The 17,056-nt window shown below is 47.4% G+C and overlaps 1 protein-coding gene across 2 annotated transcripts in view; it reads right to left on the bottom strand.

Annotated features, from left to right (window-relative positions):
* MED13L (mediator complex subunit 13L) overlaps nucleotides 1–17,056 on the bottom strand; it is a 402,047-nt gene that overhangs the window by 183,555 nt on the left and 201,436 nt on the right. Inside the window, exon 3 of one of the 2 annotated variants that reach the window (XM_006266403.4) lies at nucleotides 15,705–15,789. The exons of the other annotated variant lie outside the window; for it this stretch is intronic. Within the exon in view, the coding sequence (XP_006266465.1) occupies nucleotides 15,705–15,789 (85 nt within the window). The remainder of the gene's footprint in view (nucleotides 1–15,704; nucleotides 15,790–17,056) is intronic. 2 annotated transcript variants of the gene reach the window in all.

The following is a 17,056-nucleotide window of genomic DNA, read 5'->3' as shown; positions in this document are numbered from 1 at the left end:
AAAATTCTTGGTTCAAATATGATACCTTTTATTAGGCCAACTAAGAAATTACAAAAATATTATCTTTCTTTGTGCTTTCTTAGTTGCTGTAATAAAAGGTATCATCTCACTGACACAGCTACCAAATACATCCCTGAAACAAGGAATTTAATAGAAGTGAAGACCAGAACCTGTGTATCAGAGATTTTTAACCATTAGCAAACAGCCATTTTAAATGATGTTTAATATAGAGGCTTAACTTGGGGAGCACTGACATTTTTTAAACTTCTCCATTCTTTAATAAAATGAAGAGTTTTAATTTTAATTTTTACTCGTTTTTTTTCTGATAGGATTATTAAAAAAAGAGAAGTTCTGGACATCTTTAATTTTTTCAGTGTTACTTATTTTTAGTATTACTTAACAGAAACTTTCCAGGTTTATTTCTATTACAAAGTTTTCAGAACACGTTTTTGCCCCTGGCCAAAATTCAGAATAGACTTTTGCCTGGGTTTTTTTTTTTTTTAAACAGTTGATTTATGAAATCATAGGAAAAGGGGGTCTAACATGATAAACTTTTTAGTAAGATAGAATGGAGAGGTTGTTCTGAAGACCTGTTACCTTTTATCATGCCAAAGACCCATATCTTAAAAATTCCCTAAGTAAGAATTGACACAGTAGATCATTATGGCCCTGAAGAACTGCTGTGCATCAACAAGATGTATTTTAAAGACCGTTAAGGGAAATATAGACTCTAGAGAAGTCATTATAGTCTCAACTGAACAAAATGATTCCACTGACTCTGTCATTTGCTTCAAATTAAGTTAGTCTTTTTAAAACATTTTCTTAAACAAAAGCTTGAAAAAGTTATAGTACACAAAAATCTTCACTAGAAAGAAGATTTAAAAACCAGGAAGTCAGTTTAGCTTTTTAGATAACTAATTTAGTTGTATCAGATTCACTTTTATTAGTAACTGTTTAGGATTGTGAATCCAAAAAAAGCTGACAAAGCCAGTAGGGAAATACATAGTGCCCGAGCAAGGGACTAACAATAGAAAGATGGGGGTGAGGAGGGGAACGCAACTAGGTTACAGGAGATACAATGTTAGCCAACTAAGCCAGGGGGGAAGGGGGAAGGGGAGGGAGGGGGTTCGCAACACAGAGAAAAAGTAGATACACACAAACCCGTTACAATGGTCCGCAATGGTGGAAGAAGTGGTTGAAAGAAAAAGTGTCTCAGTCCATATAGAGTCTCATCGCGGGGGTCCTCTTTGGGTGGAACAGGGTTGCCCGTTGTTGAAGAATCCTCTCAAAGTGAAGGTTCATCTGGCGCGCGGGGGGGGGGGCCGCGCGTTCAGGTGGCCCCCTCTGGGTCCGGTGGCGGTTTGTCTGGTGGGGTCAGTGTACTGGCAGTGGCCCATGATGTGTTCCACATAGATGTCACGGGACCAACGGATGGTGTCAGACACCATGAGGCAGCGCATCAGTTTGGCGTAGTGGCAGGAGACGCGGCAGGCACGCAGGACACTCTCGTTGCTAGGGTCCCAGGCTCCAAGCGTTCCCACGATGAGCGCATCGACCATCACATCGTAGCTGCGGCCCCTCAGGAAGTTGGCCAGCGGGGTGTACTTCTCCCACTTGCGAGCCGCTGAGGAAGGTGGCCAAGTCACGTCCGGTTGGCTGCCTCCTGATCCTTTTGCAAGCGGTCTCCTCGAGGGCGCTGGCGGCGATGGTACTTACCATTGCGTCCGGGCAGGTCAGGAGGCAGAAGGCGTGGGTGACCACCGCCATGTCACAGAGGTCTCCCATGCGGGGTATGTTGGCACCTCCCTGCCGGTAGGGGATGTGCAGGACCTCGTTGCTGGCCCTTAGTGGCAGGTGTAGCCACTGGATCTTTGTGTCCGCCTTCTTGAGGTGGGTCTTGGGGACCGCCGAGCTTCTCAGGACGAAAGCAACGCAGGGGATGAGGAAGGTGTTCACCGTGTCTATCTTCTGCCAGGGGGCCAGCAGGGACAAGTTCAGCTTGTAGGCATCCTGCACGACCCCATTGATGGTCTCCTCCGGCGTCTGCTTGGCCTGGTGGCCGGTGGGCATCCCCAGGTGGGAGTAGGCCTCACCGTCATGCAGGCGCCTCATCGCCTGGCCCTGGATAGCAAGGGTGGAGTCCAGGAGGCAGCTCTTCTGCCTCCTGTCGATGTGCAGGGAGGTGCACCTGGCGATGCTGAAGCGTAGGCCCATCCACCTGGCCACCTTGGACGTCACATCCAGCATCTGCTGCAGCTGGGTGGCGTCAGGGGCGAGGAGAACGAGGTCGTTGACATAGGCCAGGACACTCAACTTCTGGCTGTAGAGGTCGAGCCTGCCGGGGCCGCCTGCCATGGCTCGAAGGAGCGGTTCCATGGCCAGGTTGAAGATGATGGGGCTGAGGGGGCAGCCCTGCCTCACCCCCAATCGGATGGGGATCTCCGCGGTCTCCCTGTCAGTGGCACGGACGGTCGTGGTGCAGCCGTGGTAGAGCTCTTTGTCTCTTAGTCTCAAAACAATAAAGAGTTTATATATATATTTATCACATTTGCTGTGATCTACAGTCAAAACAGAAACAGTGGAATATGGAATACAAAGTTTTATATCTGAAATCCCTATTTCTAGATTGTGTGAATTTAACCCATGTCTTAAGGCACTGTGACTACTGCAGAGATGGCAAACTCATCTTGTGCCCCAGGCCAGATCTGGACCCCTGGGCTCCTTGTGGGTTGGATGCAGCACAGGGTACACAGCAGAGGCAGCAGCTCCAGCTCTGACCCAGGGCATGCTGCGGTGATGGAGCAGCTCTGGCTCCCATTGTGTGCTGGGGGCCAGAGGAAGAGCCAACATGTGGCAGCTGGGGGGCCAGTGGCCAAAGAGATATGGCTATAAAAGTGAAGACAGGCAAAGCGGCTGGGGTGCAGCTGGACCTACATCAGCTAACACTCACCCTGCTGCCTCCAAGCACTATGTCTACAGGGGCTCAAGAATTGTGGCACAGGCCTCTCTCCTCAGTTACACCCTCAACTTCCAGGGGCCCCTTGGGCTAGGGATGGAAGTTGCACATAAACCAACTTAAGTGATTGGAAACTGGCTTAAACCTGTAACAAAACAGAAGTTCAGTTCAGGTAAACTGCTTTCAAAATGGTCAAAACTGATTTAAGATAAACCTGGTTGGATCAGATTTAACTGACTTAGGTCAAACCAGTTTATGGAACTTCTGTCTCAGATCTCATCCTGGTTCCAGTTAACTCACAGTCCCCCAGCATACCAGGATGCTTTGCAGCCCTGGGCTATGCTGTCTGCTAGAGGGGAGCAGAGACTGCCTCACTCCTGTGCTCCTTAAACTGCTTCCTGCCTGTGTCCATCAACCCATAGGGACAGGGAGGGCCAGGGGAACAGACCCCCAGGCCTCCCTAGCCAGGATCTACATGTCATGTGGGGGACAGGAAAGCCCCTGTGGTGGGGGCTTTTCAACCCTTGGTAGCCCTTTCCTCTCCCCCTTCCCAGTTGCTGATTACTTCAGCTGCTGCCCCGGGAGGGGCTGGGTGCCTGCCCGTGCAGCCCAGCATGGGCACACCAGGGAGCCCCTGCCTTGGGGCGGGGGGTGGGGAGAGGGTCTTCTCACTGCAGCCCAGAGTCCCCCAGCCTCGGGCAGCCCCAGGGAGCTGAGGCGAATTCTTCCTCTCCCGGAGCCCCAGAGCTGTTTCTCTTAGCTACTCGGAGTCTCAGGGATAGCCCGGGGCAGCCTTAGAAAGCGGTGGGAAATTCTTCTGTTTCTTCACAGCTGATTTTGCCCAAGTTGTTGTGAGTCTGAAGCAAAACTTTCTGCAGGGGAACGGAAGAATTTCCCTCTGCTCTCTGAAGCTGCCCCAGGCTATCACTGAGACTTGCGGCAGCTAAGGCAAGCAGATCTCGGACTTGGGAGGAGAAGAATTCCCTTCAGCTACCTGGGGGACCCTGGGCTGGGGTAGAGGGAAGCCCACCAAAGCAGGGGCTCTCCCGTGCCCCCATGCTGGGCTGCTTGGGCAGGCACCTGGCCAGGAGGATGCCTCCTCCCCTGTGGCAGTGGCTAAAGCAATCAGCAGCTGAGAAGGGTGCAGGGGGTGGGGATTCCCTCAGCTCTCCAGGGCTGCCTGGGCTGGGGAACCCAGGCTGGGGGAAACCTCCTGAGGGGAACGCTCCCCCAAAGTAGTCCAGCAACTGGATGGGGGAATCCTCAACCCCCTGTGGGGGGCAGCAGAGGGTTGGGGGCAGGTCCTGGGGAGACAATCAGGGACACTTGGCTGGACTGGCAATGGCCAGCAGTCTGGGAGACATGCTCTAGTTCACCTGCCTACAGGCCTGGCTCAGTGCAGGCCTCCCTCTGCCTTTCTCAACTGAAAACTGAACATCGGTTCAGTTGGTTATTGGTTCAACCTACACAGCTTAAGAGGAAATTGCCTAGACTGAATCAATTCTCAGGCTTTTTGACTGTCTGTGTTTAGCCCTGTAGCCTGGCAGGACAGATAGATCAGCTGCACAGGCCAGATGCAGCCTGTGGGCTATACATTTGATACCCTGGTCTAACGTACATGTACAATTCTCACATTACAGTATTATCTTTCAATCATTTAAAAAGAAGTATTCCTAACGTGTTTCTATCTCTGTCACTTACAGATCAAGGAACTCTCACCTGGCTCTTTGACACTGATATCTATATAACAACTGAAGCTGCATGCATACATACCCACTATCCAAAAAAAGGAATGCAAATGAGTGTCATATAAAAATCTACTATACAGACAATACATTAAAAAAATTTAAAACGATAAAAGGTTTGTTTTAACCAATTCTTTTTCAGGTGAACTTCAATATTCTGCAATACCACATACCAGAAAAAATACTTTAACAATAAACAATAAAGGAGACAAAATGGAATGACTATATTCAGCATGAATTTTCAACACAAAAAGCTTAGTCTCCATAGTAAAATTACTTTTGATAAATTACTGCAGTGACTGATTCTATGTATACCAATAAATGCAGCTGTTGGAAGATAGATTGATACATCTCCCTTGCTTCAGTTACACTGAGAAACACCTCAAGGTGGTAAACGAGGTTCCTTTTTAATTAAACATCTCCTTGTGAATTTTTAAAATAGAAGTGCAAACAATAAATCATCTTTTCAAATTCACTGACACAAGAAACTAAGAAAAAAGCTTCACAACATACAAACACATTCAAGAGTGCTTTTTTGTTAATATAATTTTTGATAGATTTGTTTGGATTTTACACTGGAACCCACTTGAAATGTCTGAATTAATAAAATCAAATCTGGCTACCCTACACAGAAGTATATAACAGCATGACAGGTAGCTGTTGGTAATATTCAAAGAATTCTTAGCACAAAATTAAGTAACTGAAAAGTTAAAGCAATTCATACCATAAATAAGTGGTCCTCAACTTTCAGTGGTCCATGGGCAACAATACTGAGCAAGTAATACGTTATGGGTGGGCACACACTTTGCTCTCACTTGTAACTTTAATTCTCTGCGGCTGCTTGCAATGTAGGAGGTTTTTATGGACAATGTGCCTGAAAGCTATGAATTTGAAACTTCTGCCATAAACTTTCTACTCCTGTATCCAGAACACACAATCTTGCTGTCAGAACTATATTACATGACAACAAACCATGTGGATTTTGACCCAGAAGGGATATCCCCTTCGAATAAATCCTTTTCCTCAAACTCCCCAACAGCAGGCCAGAATAGATGACTCCTTCTCTTCATTCCTATGTTCACAGAGTTCTGAAAAAAAAGTTATATGCTCTCTTCTTTACTGTAACAAGCTCCAGTTTTGGCTTAAAAGCACATTACTAGGAATATGTAAGAGTAGGCACAAGTTTACATTTGTACTAAAGCAGGGGCTCCCAAACTGTGGTATGTGCACCTCTGGGGGTACGCAACATCTCTGGCAGGTATGTGGGAGAAATTGTGTAATGATGGATGGAATTTTAATTATAATAATAATTGTCATTTAAGGGGTTAAACTATTAAACCTATGCTGGGAGGGGTACGCGGGCAGCTGGTAAGTCTGGAAGTGGGTACACAATAAGAAGCAACTTGGGACCTTCTGTACTAAAGGATACGAAAGAAAAACTAGTGGAAGTTTTAGGAAAACAAAAATTTGGCTGTGTTCTGAGGAAATGAGATATTTCATGTGTTTTATTAGCTAATCGCTGGGCATAAGTATTCAGTTCTGATACATAATGCTACTATATTAAGAAAATCTCCAACCCAGCAATGGCCCCTTTTGCAAAGAAAAGGATCTGCCTCTAAGCCAGCTGGGCATTTTACAAGATGTTTGTTGCAACTCTTACTCTTTGTGAAACTGACTCAAATGCTCCACTCGTGAATGGATTTAAGAGCTGAAAAAGAACAGGATCTTCAATGTTTTTGGCCACTACTTTCATGAAGAGCCCATACTCCTGAGTCAGCTGAAAAGTTCCATAAAAAACAGGAACCTTGACAGCAATTCTTTTGAACTGCTGGTCATCATGGAACTGATTCAGAAGTCTCTCTCCTGAAGCAGCAACATAGGAGGGGCTCATGGACAGGTCTGCAAGCCATGGATTTAGGACTCCTGCCATGAAACCTTCCACTCCACTGCCCAGAATACACAACCTCACTACCAGAAACATACCTATGAATCTGTCAAGTGGTATGGTTGTGTCGGGGGTGCCTGTAGGCAGGTGTGGGATTTGTGGTGCACAGCCCCCATCGCCAGCAGATCAGCAACAACAGTCAGTGGGTCATTGGGGTGCTCATGGCTGCAGCAGGCAGAGGCCACCAGTGGCGCGCACCTTTAGCTGAGTCCCAGGGCCTGCATGTGCTGGCATGGAGACAGCCCAGACCACTGGCATGCACCATCACACCAGACCAGGCTGGCTCCATGCCAGCACATGCAGATAGCAGCACTGCAGATCGGAATCACGCACCATTTGGCAAGGCGGGCTCCACGCCTCCATGGGCAGCTTCCCGCTCGAGTGCTGGAAGCCCCACACTGAGGCAAGCAGAAGCCTGCCCAGACCAATGCTGTGTGGACTGGGACCCACACACCATCAAGCCGGGCAAGCTCTGTGCCTCTATGTGGGGTTTTCAGCGGGAACCTGCTCATGGAGGCGAGCAGAAGCCTGCCCAACGCAATTGTGCATGACCCCATGCCTCCACATGCAGCTTCCCGTGGACACCTCCCTTCTCCCTCAGCGCCCACCCACACCCCTCTGCCCTGATCCCCACCCACCCTGTTGGCTTTTTCCACAGCCCCCAACCCTCCCCCCCAGCCCTGGCAGTCACCCACACCTAGGTCCACCCCCACCCCACAGGGACCCCCCAGCCCTGCTGGTGCCCCCTACCCCTGCCAGAGAGGGCCTCCACCTGGCCCCCAGCCCTCTGCAAGCCCCACTTAACTCAAAGGCTCTAAGAGGGAAAGTGAGCCTAAGCTAGGGGTGGGTAATTGTTTATATGCCCCACCCCCTGGTTGCCATCTTGTGACCAGAAGTCCCGTCATCTAACCCCTGACCTTTGCCACCAGAAGTCCCTTCTCTTGCCCCCAGAAGTACTCCTTTTGAAAGGGGATTTCCTGCCTTAGAACCAATACTAAACTAAAAATCAAACATCTACAACATTAATTTGTTTTCAAAAAATATTTTTATTCCAATTTATATGCGTTTGCGTAGTGTACACAGAGGTGATTGTACTATAGCTTAAAATTAAGTCTTACTCTTGTATATTGTGGGGGATGGAGGGCATGGGCAGTGGGTATAGGCTTGTAGGGGGCTGTAAGTATGTGGGGGAGGGTGTGGGGGGTGTGGATACGTGGGGTGTGGGTGAGTATGGTGTTTGCAGGAAGCTGTGTGGGGGGGTGGCTGGGGTGTGTGAGGGGGTGTGGGTATGGGGGCTCTGCATGTATCGCAGTGCAAGGAGAGGTGTGGGTGCATGTGTGTGGTGGGGTATGCATGTGGGACTCGCCCTATGAACACACACCCACTGTCCCTCCCTCATTGCTCTTCCTCCCTCATTGCATGGACACAACCCCACCCCGCTCCTGGCCCCGGGGTACATGCTCCTGCCGTCTGGCTATGCAGCTAAGAACCACATGGTGCAGGAGTGGCTGGCAGGGGGCAGGGAAGCACTGAAAGCGGTGGCAGGGGGGAGGGGGAAACAGCGGCAGCGAGTGGGTGTGCAGGGCGCAGTGACAGCTGGGTGGGAGCACAGGGTCCACACCAGTGTCCCAGAGCCAGTGCCAGCAGGGGCCAGAGCGGGGCGGCAGGAGTACGGGACCCAGGCCAGTAGGGGTCTATGGAGCCAGGCCAGGCTGCACCAGCAGGGAGAAGGGGGATCCAGCCCAGTTCCAGAGCCCCTGCTGCCCCACTGCTGCCCTGCACTCCTGCTGACCCACTGTAGGCCCTGCCGGTACAGATCCTGAGACACTGTGTGGGCCCCATGTTGCTGCCAAGCTCTCATTGTGCTTCACACACCTGCTCGCTGCCACTCTCCCCCCACTCCCCACCACTTCCAGGCAGCCAGGAGCATAGAAATATTAATTTTCTAATTTTTTTTAGGGGCCAGATAGAACGGCCTGATGGGCCAAATCTGGTCTATGGACCGTATTTTGTCTATCCCTGACCTAAGCCAAGCCCTGGTTGACTGAGAGTCTCAGGCCCTGCCCCTTCCTGCTCTCCCTTCCCCTTCGGGACAGGGCTTAGGGTTTGGCACCCTTTTTGCAACAAGCTCTTGCAGGCTGGAACTCTGCCAGCCTGCAGAAAGCTCTTTGTAGAAGTGGAAAATCCATGGGTATCTCTGTTAAAATGAAAAATCTACTTTTTTTCTCTGTTAAAAGGGAAAATCTGGGTTTTTTCCCGTTTTTCCATGCGGAACAGAAAACCCAGACCCCTGTTCATTTGAAATGAAGAACGCATTTCTTCTGTTAATTGACAAAATGGCATGACCCCAGAAAGTGTGAATTATAGTTATATGTACATTTGTTAACTTTCTTTCAAAGACTGTCAATTGGAGAAACCTGAAAACACATGAAAATCAGAATATAATTTTTGTGGTAGAAGTCATTTTGTAAAAATTGCTTAGCACTTGGAAACTAACAGACTTTTTTTTTCCTACCAGGTAAAACTTGACCTTAAATTATGTGATGCAAAATTTGGGATGGATTAACAGATCTTTTCATATAAAACACAGATGTTGAAGTTCCACTATAAGGAAGTTCCACAAAATATACCAAAACCTACCTCAGACATCACAACATATAATTTATAAGGCATTATCTGCTTGAGCATCTCTTGTATAAAAATTAAAAAATGAACAGACAAAACAAGTTCCTTGTGTAAGCTACTCTTGCTCCAGGCATATTACTATCTCAGGTGCTACAAATTCTAGCTTGGCTGGCATTATTGGATATATTTTATGCGTGTGAATACAACCATAGCACTTTGCTGGATGGAACCAGTATAATTGAACTTTGAATAAATTATCTGTATTTGCCAGAAGGGGAAAAACATCTTTTCAGTTTCATTGTGCCAGCAAAATCTACAGCAATACTGAATCTCAATTGGAAGTCCGAAGTCAAAGGGGAAACAGAATGTGATGAAGGAAGATAAAAGTACAAGAAAAAGTCCTTAAATGCCAAGGCATTAAAAGATCAATTAAAACAGAAACAACTTTGAGAGCAAATTATTCAAAACTTAAAATAATAATATTAAAAAAGAGAAAGAAAAAAATATCAGTCCTCAGCAAGCTGTTAAAGATTCACTGAGATGCATCAATGAACAGCTACTAACATTCTTAATATATACATTTTAATAAATGGAACAGAACAAATTAACCATCCATAGTCTGGCATATACACTAGAAAACTTCTGGGATATCAGACAAAAAAGAAGAAACTGAAGAAAGAGTAAAGTCCTGCCTTCATTATTTTTTATAGACCGTTCCTGCTATCTTTATCATCAGTTAACACACGTGTTTAGTTGTATCAGGAGTCGTAAAACACAAAAGCCCTCTTGCTCTAGCAACCATTTTCAGCAGCATGCCAATTCAAGCTGCTCAGCAAGTCTAACTAAAATAATCATGAAAATGGCTGACAGCAGGAGAACTGTCTATACCAAGACGTAATATTGCCAACAGCTGTGCAACTAAACCAGTATTAGAAGTGATTATTTTTGTGAAACTTTAGTGTAGATGTGGCTTAAATGGATAACACCAATGCTATATCACAGAATCATAGAAAAGTAGAGTTGGAAGGGGTCTTTGCAGGTCATCTAATGTCCAAACCACTGTCTGATGCAGGATCCTCCCTATCCAACCATCAGTACTGAACTATAAAAACAACCTTGTCACACAAGGTCACACAGCACCCTAACCTGCCACAAGTAAAGCAGGGGGAAAACAGTGGTTAGTGTCCTGCTGCTGCAAGGCTTGTTAAAATATGCTTGAGAAATGCAAGCAAGAAAGAGGGCCAGACCTCAGCTACAGAGGAAGGCAAAGATCCCCCACAGTCTATCAATAGGACCATGGGGTAAAATTCCTGCCTGACCCCAAATATGGCAAATCACTCTGACCCTGAGTGGAGGGCCAGACCCTATAAGTCAGGAGCCTCTGGATTTAGACACAACGGGAGCATCAGTACACCCAAGTCAAAATCCCCATGGACTAGAGCCAGCACCCAAAGCTTCTGAGGAAAGTGAAAAAAACTCCTGACACATGTAGCAATAAGAAGGGGAAAAAAGCGCAGAAACATGGGAAACACCAGTAGCAGAACATAGGCATAGCTACACCTAAGATCATCTTTGACTAATGCTTATCCAACCTCTTGAATATTTCCAGTGTAAACATACTTTGCTGAAACTTCAAGCCATTGGTCCACATTCTGCTCTCTACAGCAGAGAGAAAAGGTGTTCTCGTTCTTCTTTACAGCAGTCCTTCAAATATTTAAATACTGCTATCACATGCCATCTTAATAGCTTTTCCACAAACTGAACACTTATATCCTTCAACCTCTCCTTGTATGATGTTCCTGCCAAGCCCTTTATCATTTCTGTCACCCAATTCTGAACCCTCTCTAACTTCTCCATGTTCCTTTTCAAACACAAAGCCCTAGACTGCACACAACACTGGATCAGGGTGAAAGCTGCAGGCCGAAACAACCCCATTCCAGTGCAGTGCAGGACAGGTGGCTTCAGCAATGTATCGGCAGGAGATGGCTTTCCCCCTGCCTGTACCAGGGCCAAGCAGCTGGAAACTGTGCCTGTGTCACTGCCACTTCCTCCAGCTCCACACTATCCACCTGTGGTGCTGGCCCAGCTTCCATCCAGCCCTCAAGAACTACACTAGGACCGGGTATCTGCAAACTGTGTCCACACTGCTGTTGCTCTTCCCTACTCTCCCAACTGTGGTCTAATGCACGATGGGTGGTTACAGTGGTGTGGCTCTTTACTGCCCAGCTCTGGCACAGGCAAAGCCTGCTGGCTCTGAGCTGGATCCAGTGATTCCACAAAAGCTGTTGCCAACCCCTGTTCTAGATGAGGCCTAACCAGTGCTGAGTAAAGAGGCACTACCACTTCCTGTGTCTTACACTTAATACTCCTATTGATACAGCTCAAAACTGAACTGGCTTACTGTGCAGCTGCATCACACTGGAGCATGAACGACTCATGCCCCTGGCAGATGGGGGGGCCCAGCGATGGTGGGAACGTGGCGGTGGTGGCAGGAACATGGCGACAGTAAGCGGGGGAGCTCCCACAGACGCACCAGCGCTGTTGGTGGTGGGAGAGGGGGCAAGTGCCAGCCAAAGATTGGTGACCACCCGCAGCTGCCACTGACAGGTCCCTCCAATATACCCTATTGCGCCTCACTCCCACCTTGTGCAGAAAGGGCCATGCCCAGCCAGCAAGCAGCTTCTGGGCACGGTTGCTGCTGCCACTGCTGCAGTCACTGGGGGACCTGCTTGGCTTCCTGGCATCCTCCCCACTCCGGGCAGCACATAGGGAAGCAGCGGGGGCAGGGGCAGCAGGGGAGCTGCAGCTGGGTGGGAACGCGGAGCATGGGGCTGGGGCTGGCAGTAGCACAGAGCCTGCGCCAAGGGGGGCAGTGGCGTGTGGAGCTTGGATGGGCAGAGTGTAAGTGTGAGGGAGGATGGGGAGGTGTGGACTTTTATCTTCCCCCCACAGTTCCCCCACAGCACATAGCCCCCACCACGGGTGGTAGCAGCCGCAGCAGTCGGAGACAATCGGGGCGCTTGTGCCCGGAGCAGGCACTGCCGCCTGGCGGTGCATGGCTCCAGCCAATGCTGCACGTTGCGATGAGGGACGCAGCCTGGCTAGGCTGCATCTTATCACCGGGGCTCCCTGCCTCACACGGGCAGTTCCCACACTCATGCACCACTCGAGGGAAGCTCCATACGCTGGAGCCAGTTGCTTGCACTGCCCCCTGCTGCACAGGTCCCAGGGCTTTGTTAGAAGTGGAGGGGAGCCCCAGCCCCTGCTTCCCTGTAGAGTCCCAGGGCCTGAGCAACAGGGAGCAGTGAAGGCAGCTGGCTCTAGTGCGTGGAGCTTCCTGCCAGTGGCATGCAGGTGTGGGAACTGCACATGATTGGCGGGGAGCCCTGGTGATGGAGGCAGCCCACCCCAGTTGTGCTCTTTGCCTCAATGTGCAGCACCAGCTGGAGCCACGCACTGCTGGGCGCCAGCGCTGACACCAGGCACAAGCACCCCACCCGCTGCTACCAACCGCAGCAGGGGCTGAGCATGATGGGGTCCCCAAACTCCCTCACACCCCACAAACGCCATGCACTCACACCCGCCCCTCACAACCACCCACGTATACACACCACCCAACACACCCAGGCCCCCACACCCCACCACATGCACACCCCCACACTCCACCGCACCTCCCCCAACCACACCCTCCCCACACAATATATAAGGCTAAGACTTTATTTTTGAGTTATTATGCAATCACCTCTATGTACAGTACACAAATACAAATCATGACAAAAATATATTTTGTAATCAAATTAAAATATGTTATAGTAGGTGTTTGATTTTTAGTGTATGATTTGGCTGTTTTCTGGTTCTAAGATGGCAACCCCCTACTGAAAGGAGTATTTCCAGAGGGCAAGGGGAGGAACTTCTGGTAGCAAAGTTCAGGGGTTAAGGGTGGGACTTCTGGTTCCAAGATGGTGACTGGGGGGTGGAGCACCTGCAAGGGGGGGCTACTCATGCAGCCCTTGAAAGTTCACCAAACCTCGATAAGCAGCCCAGCACTCCAGCTGAAATAATTGCCTACCCCTGCTCTAAACTATCTTCATCATCATACACGTCTGAAAACAACCTAGATTCAATCTTTCCTAGCTTTGCATGTGCTCACATTGAACTTAAGTGACAGAAAACATTAGGAAAAATGTTTAGCTGCAAACCAATAAGTACATTTATAAATCATTAACATTAAACTACGGATCACAAATGGAGTACAGTTTCTCCCCCCTCCACCCACCCTTATTCTACATTTCTCCTTGGCCTCATTTTTTGTTCACTTGACCAGAACTTTTAAGATTGGGACTATTACCCTGTCTCCACTTCATAGGACCTAATTTGGGGAAAGTCTTTGGAATTAATCTGAATGTACCCAAGCAATGAAGCTTTATTTTGTGGTTCATCTCAGATTCAAATTACTGGCACTGGATGCATCTAGTCGTGCCCCTATGGTACCCATTGTTACTGAGCCATCATTTAGTACTTTGTTTTGGAAGTACTAAATGATGGTGCAGTAATAGCCAGTACTGCAGCGCACAGTTATTTTTAGCTGCTACATCACTGTAGCAACACATAGTAGCGAGGGAGCACATTGCTATGGTGACATAACAGTGGCATCACAGCTTTTACATCACATGTAGACACACGCACTATGTAGAAAATCTCTTGGACCTTTTATTCTGTGAAGACTTACACACAGGTAAACTTTTCTCACTCCTCAAATAAAACATATGCATAAAATGTTTGCAGGATCAAGGTATTTATGGAGAAATATGGAAGGGGAAAGTAGTTTTAAAATAGTCATCAGGTCACATGTTGCCAAAAATTTAGCTTTCTTACTGAAAAATAAGTGAGAGGAATCTGTATTTTAACTCCCAAAGAAGTTTAAACAAGACAAATAAAAGCATTCTTTTGCACTGTTTACAAGTCAAATGACACAAAACAACACTGTGCAAGCTCATGAAAAATTGAGTAGAGACAGAAATAAAACTCTAGTCTATAATTGTTGTTCTGGGGTGCAGGGAGGAAAGGTGAGCAAACAAATAGTATTAATCACATTCATTTCAGTTTAGTGGGAGGAATCACAGAAACCAAGGGTTTGCATGAAACCCACCAAGCAAGGAAAGAACATGTCCTTCTGCACTTCCACTTAGCATTTTTTCTCCAGCAAGAAAGGTAGCAGAAAAACAGATGTCAAATGGGTATTTCAGTCTGACTACAACTCTTGCCAGGGCAGAACTCTCTGGAGAAGGGAAAGAAGCTACAAGGGGACAGGCAACCAGAAACAAAGACAAACTGCTTGTTCGCGCTACCAAAGTATTGCTAGCAGCAGTAAAAGTTCACTCTAGCAATAATAAAGACAGAGCTGCAGTTGCCACTAAATGTTTTCTTCTCCGTAAACTGCTTGCTATTGTATATATTAGATGTGTATTTAGAGATTCCTCTGAAACAAAATAAAGATGAAAATAATGACAATAAGGACAATTACCTTTACCGTGAGAGCAAAGGCATGGCAACTAATGCAAATGTAGGTATAAAAACAATAATACATCCCTTTCAGAAAAGAAATAAAAATCAAGCAATTCAACGCACTGAGGGAGACTGAATAATGTACACCCCAAAATCCTGAAAGAACTGACACATGAAATCAAAGGTCTGGTAGTAAGTACTTTTAATAAATCTAACAAGTCAGATGTGGTACTAGATGACCAGAGAATAGCAAATATAGTACCAATACTAAGGAGGGGGGCATAAAATGATCCTTGCTAATAGAGAATGGTTCATCTGAAATAGTTAGTACACAAGATTTAGAACAAATTTTGAAAGAAAAATAATTAAGGACATGGAAATAAAGTGGTAAAATCGGATAAAATTTGACATCAGTTTATCAAATATAAATGATGTCAGAATAGCCTCATGTCAAGTTGATATTTATGTGACAAATTTTCTAGATTGTGTTTGAAACAAGATAACTGATTTTCCAATCTTTCTGCACCTCAGCAAAGCATTTGATACAGTGCTACCTGTGAAATTATTAGTTAAAACAAAGCTGGGAATTACTAAAAGAACTGAAAATGTAAGTAACCAGTGGCAGCTAAATGGGAGCTGATAAATGGTTGCTTTAAAAAAGGGAGGAACTGGTCCTGAACGACATTACTAATGGAGTTCTCCTCAAGGACAGAACTCAGGACCAAAGTTATTTAATGATTTCATCAACCATTTTTACATAAAATTTAGGTGCATGCTTATTAAACTGCTAACTGCCAAAACCTGGGAGCCCTTGTCAATACAGAGGATAATTATTTTTGTGAATTCTTTAAAGTGGTTCTTAAATATCATAAATATAGAAGTTCAAGTATTAAAATGAAGCACTGGAACGGAAGAGAGTTTCTCTTACCTTTCCAACAGGTTGTGAATGGCTTTGAAGAGCAGAGTCCTACACTCATATGAAAGCCCATTCTCCCACAGTCCTTCCTCCACCACTGCAAAAATATGCAAAATGTCAGTCAACATGTTCAGAAGGGGGAGGTTTAAACAACAAAAATAAACATATCTGCAACAATTGATTTTTAAAGTATAGTTCATCATTCAAATATCTTCATTATCATACCCATCTGAAAATAACCTAGATTCAATACTCCCTAGCTTTGCATGTATTTGCTTTGAATTTAAATGACAGAAAATGTTAGGGAAAAGTGTATAGCTGCAAACCAGAAAGTACATTCATAAATAATTAATATCATGCTATGACTCAGAAATGGAGTAGCTTCCCCCCCATTTTGGGGTTTCATCTTGGCATCATTTTCCCACACCTCTTCTCCAGCATGCTTATGTGCGTTCGTAAACTTGTTTACACAGTGAAATAAGTAAGTTACAGAACCTCTCTTCGTTACACTGCAATTGGAGATGTAACACACAGCCACTTACAGCAGGGAAGCTGTGACAGCACAGACTTGAGTATGGGCTTGTCACGGCCGGGTCCTCACGGAGGGCCGTGATCTCCTTGAGGCCCTCTCACTGCGCTACTCCGGCCCGAGGGCACCCTACATTCTCGCCCGCCACGTCTTGATGGAATATATGTAATAGGGAGGCTGCCTTGTGTTTCCTCGGGCCTGTCAGCTCCTGGACCCCTCGTGGGTCTCCCCGTACAATGGGTGCTACCCAAGCGCCCTAGCCTTATGGGCTATGCGTGGCTCCTACCAGCCCCTAATACCATGCCCCAAGCCTCGCAGATGTAAAGGACGTTGTCCATTCTGTCTCTCTACTGTGGCCCACCCTGGGCTCCCTCTCTCATGCCCAGCTTCTTGCTGGGACTCTCGTCTGGCCCACTCTGGGCCTCCCCTGCCGGTGTGGTTCTGCTCCGGGACTCTCTAGCGGGCCTCCGGTCCTATGGGCCAACCGCACGGACACCCTCCCTGACTCTGGCTCCCCGCGCTGCTACTCCCTGTCTTCTCAGGGGCAACCGCAGCACCCTGCCTTGGTCTGAGGGGGATTGCCGCACTAGCCTGCGGCCGGGCTCGCTATGCCCGTGCGCCCACACTGGGCTACTCAACAAAGCACAATGGCGTTCCCCCTTTCTGGGGCTCGCCGTGCCCACACTGGGCTACTCAATAACGTACAAGGGCGTTCCCCCTCTATGGGGGCTCGCCGTGCCCACACTGGGCTACTCAATAAAACACAATGGCATTCCCCCTCTCTGGGGCTCGCCGCGCCCACACTGGGCTACTCAGTATGGCCCCGCTCTCTAGG

The sequence above is a fragment of the Alligator mississippiensis genome, chromosome 10 (assembly GCF_030867095.1).
Source record: "Alligator mississippiensis isolate rAllMis1 chromosome 10, rAllMis1, whole genome shotgun sequence".
NCBI lineage: Eukaryota > Metazoa > Chordata > Crocodylia > Alligatoridae > Alligator > Alligator mississippiensis.
The sequence above is the reverse complement of the archived record's forward strand: the minus strand, read 5'-3'. Positions and strand labels throughout refer to the sequence as shown.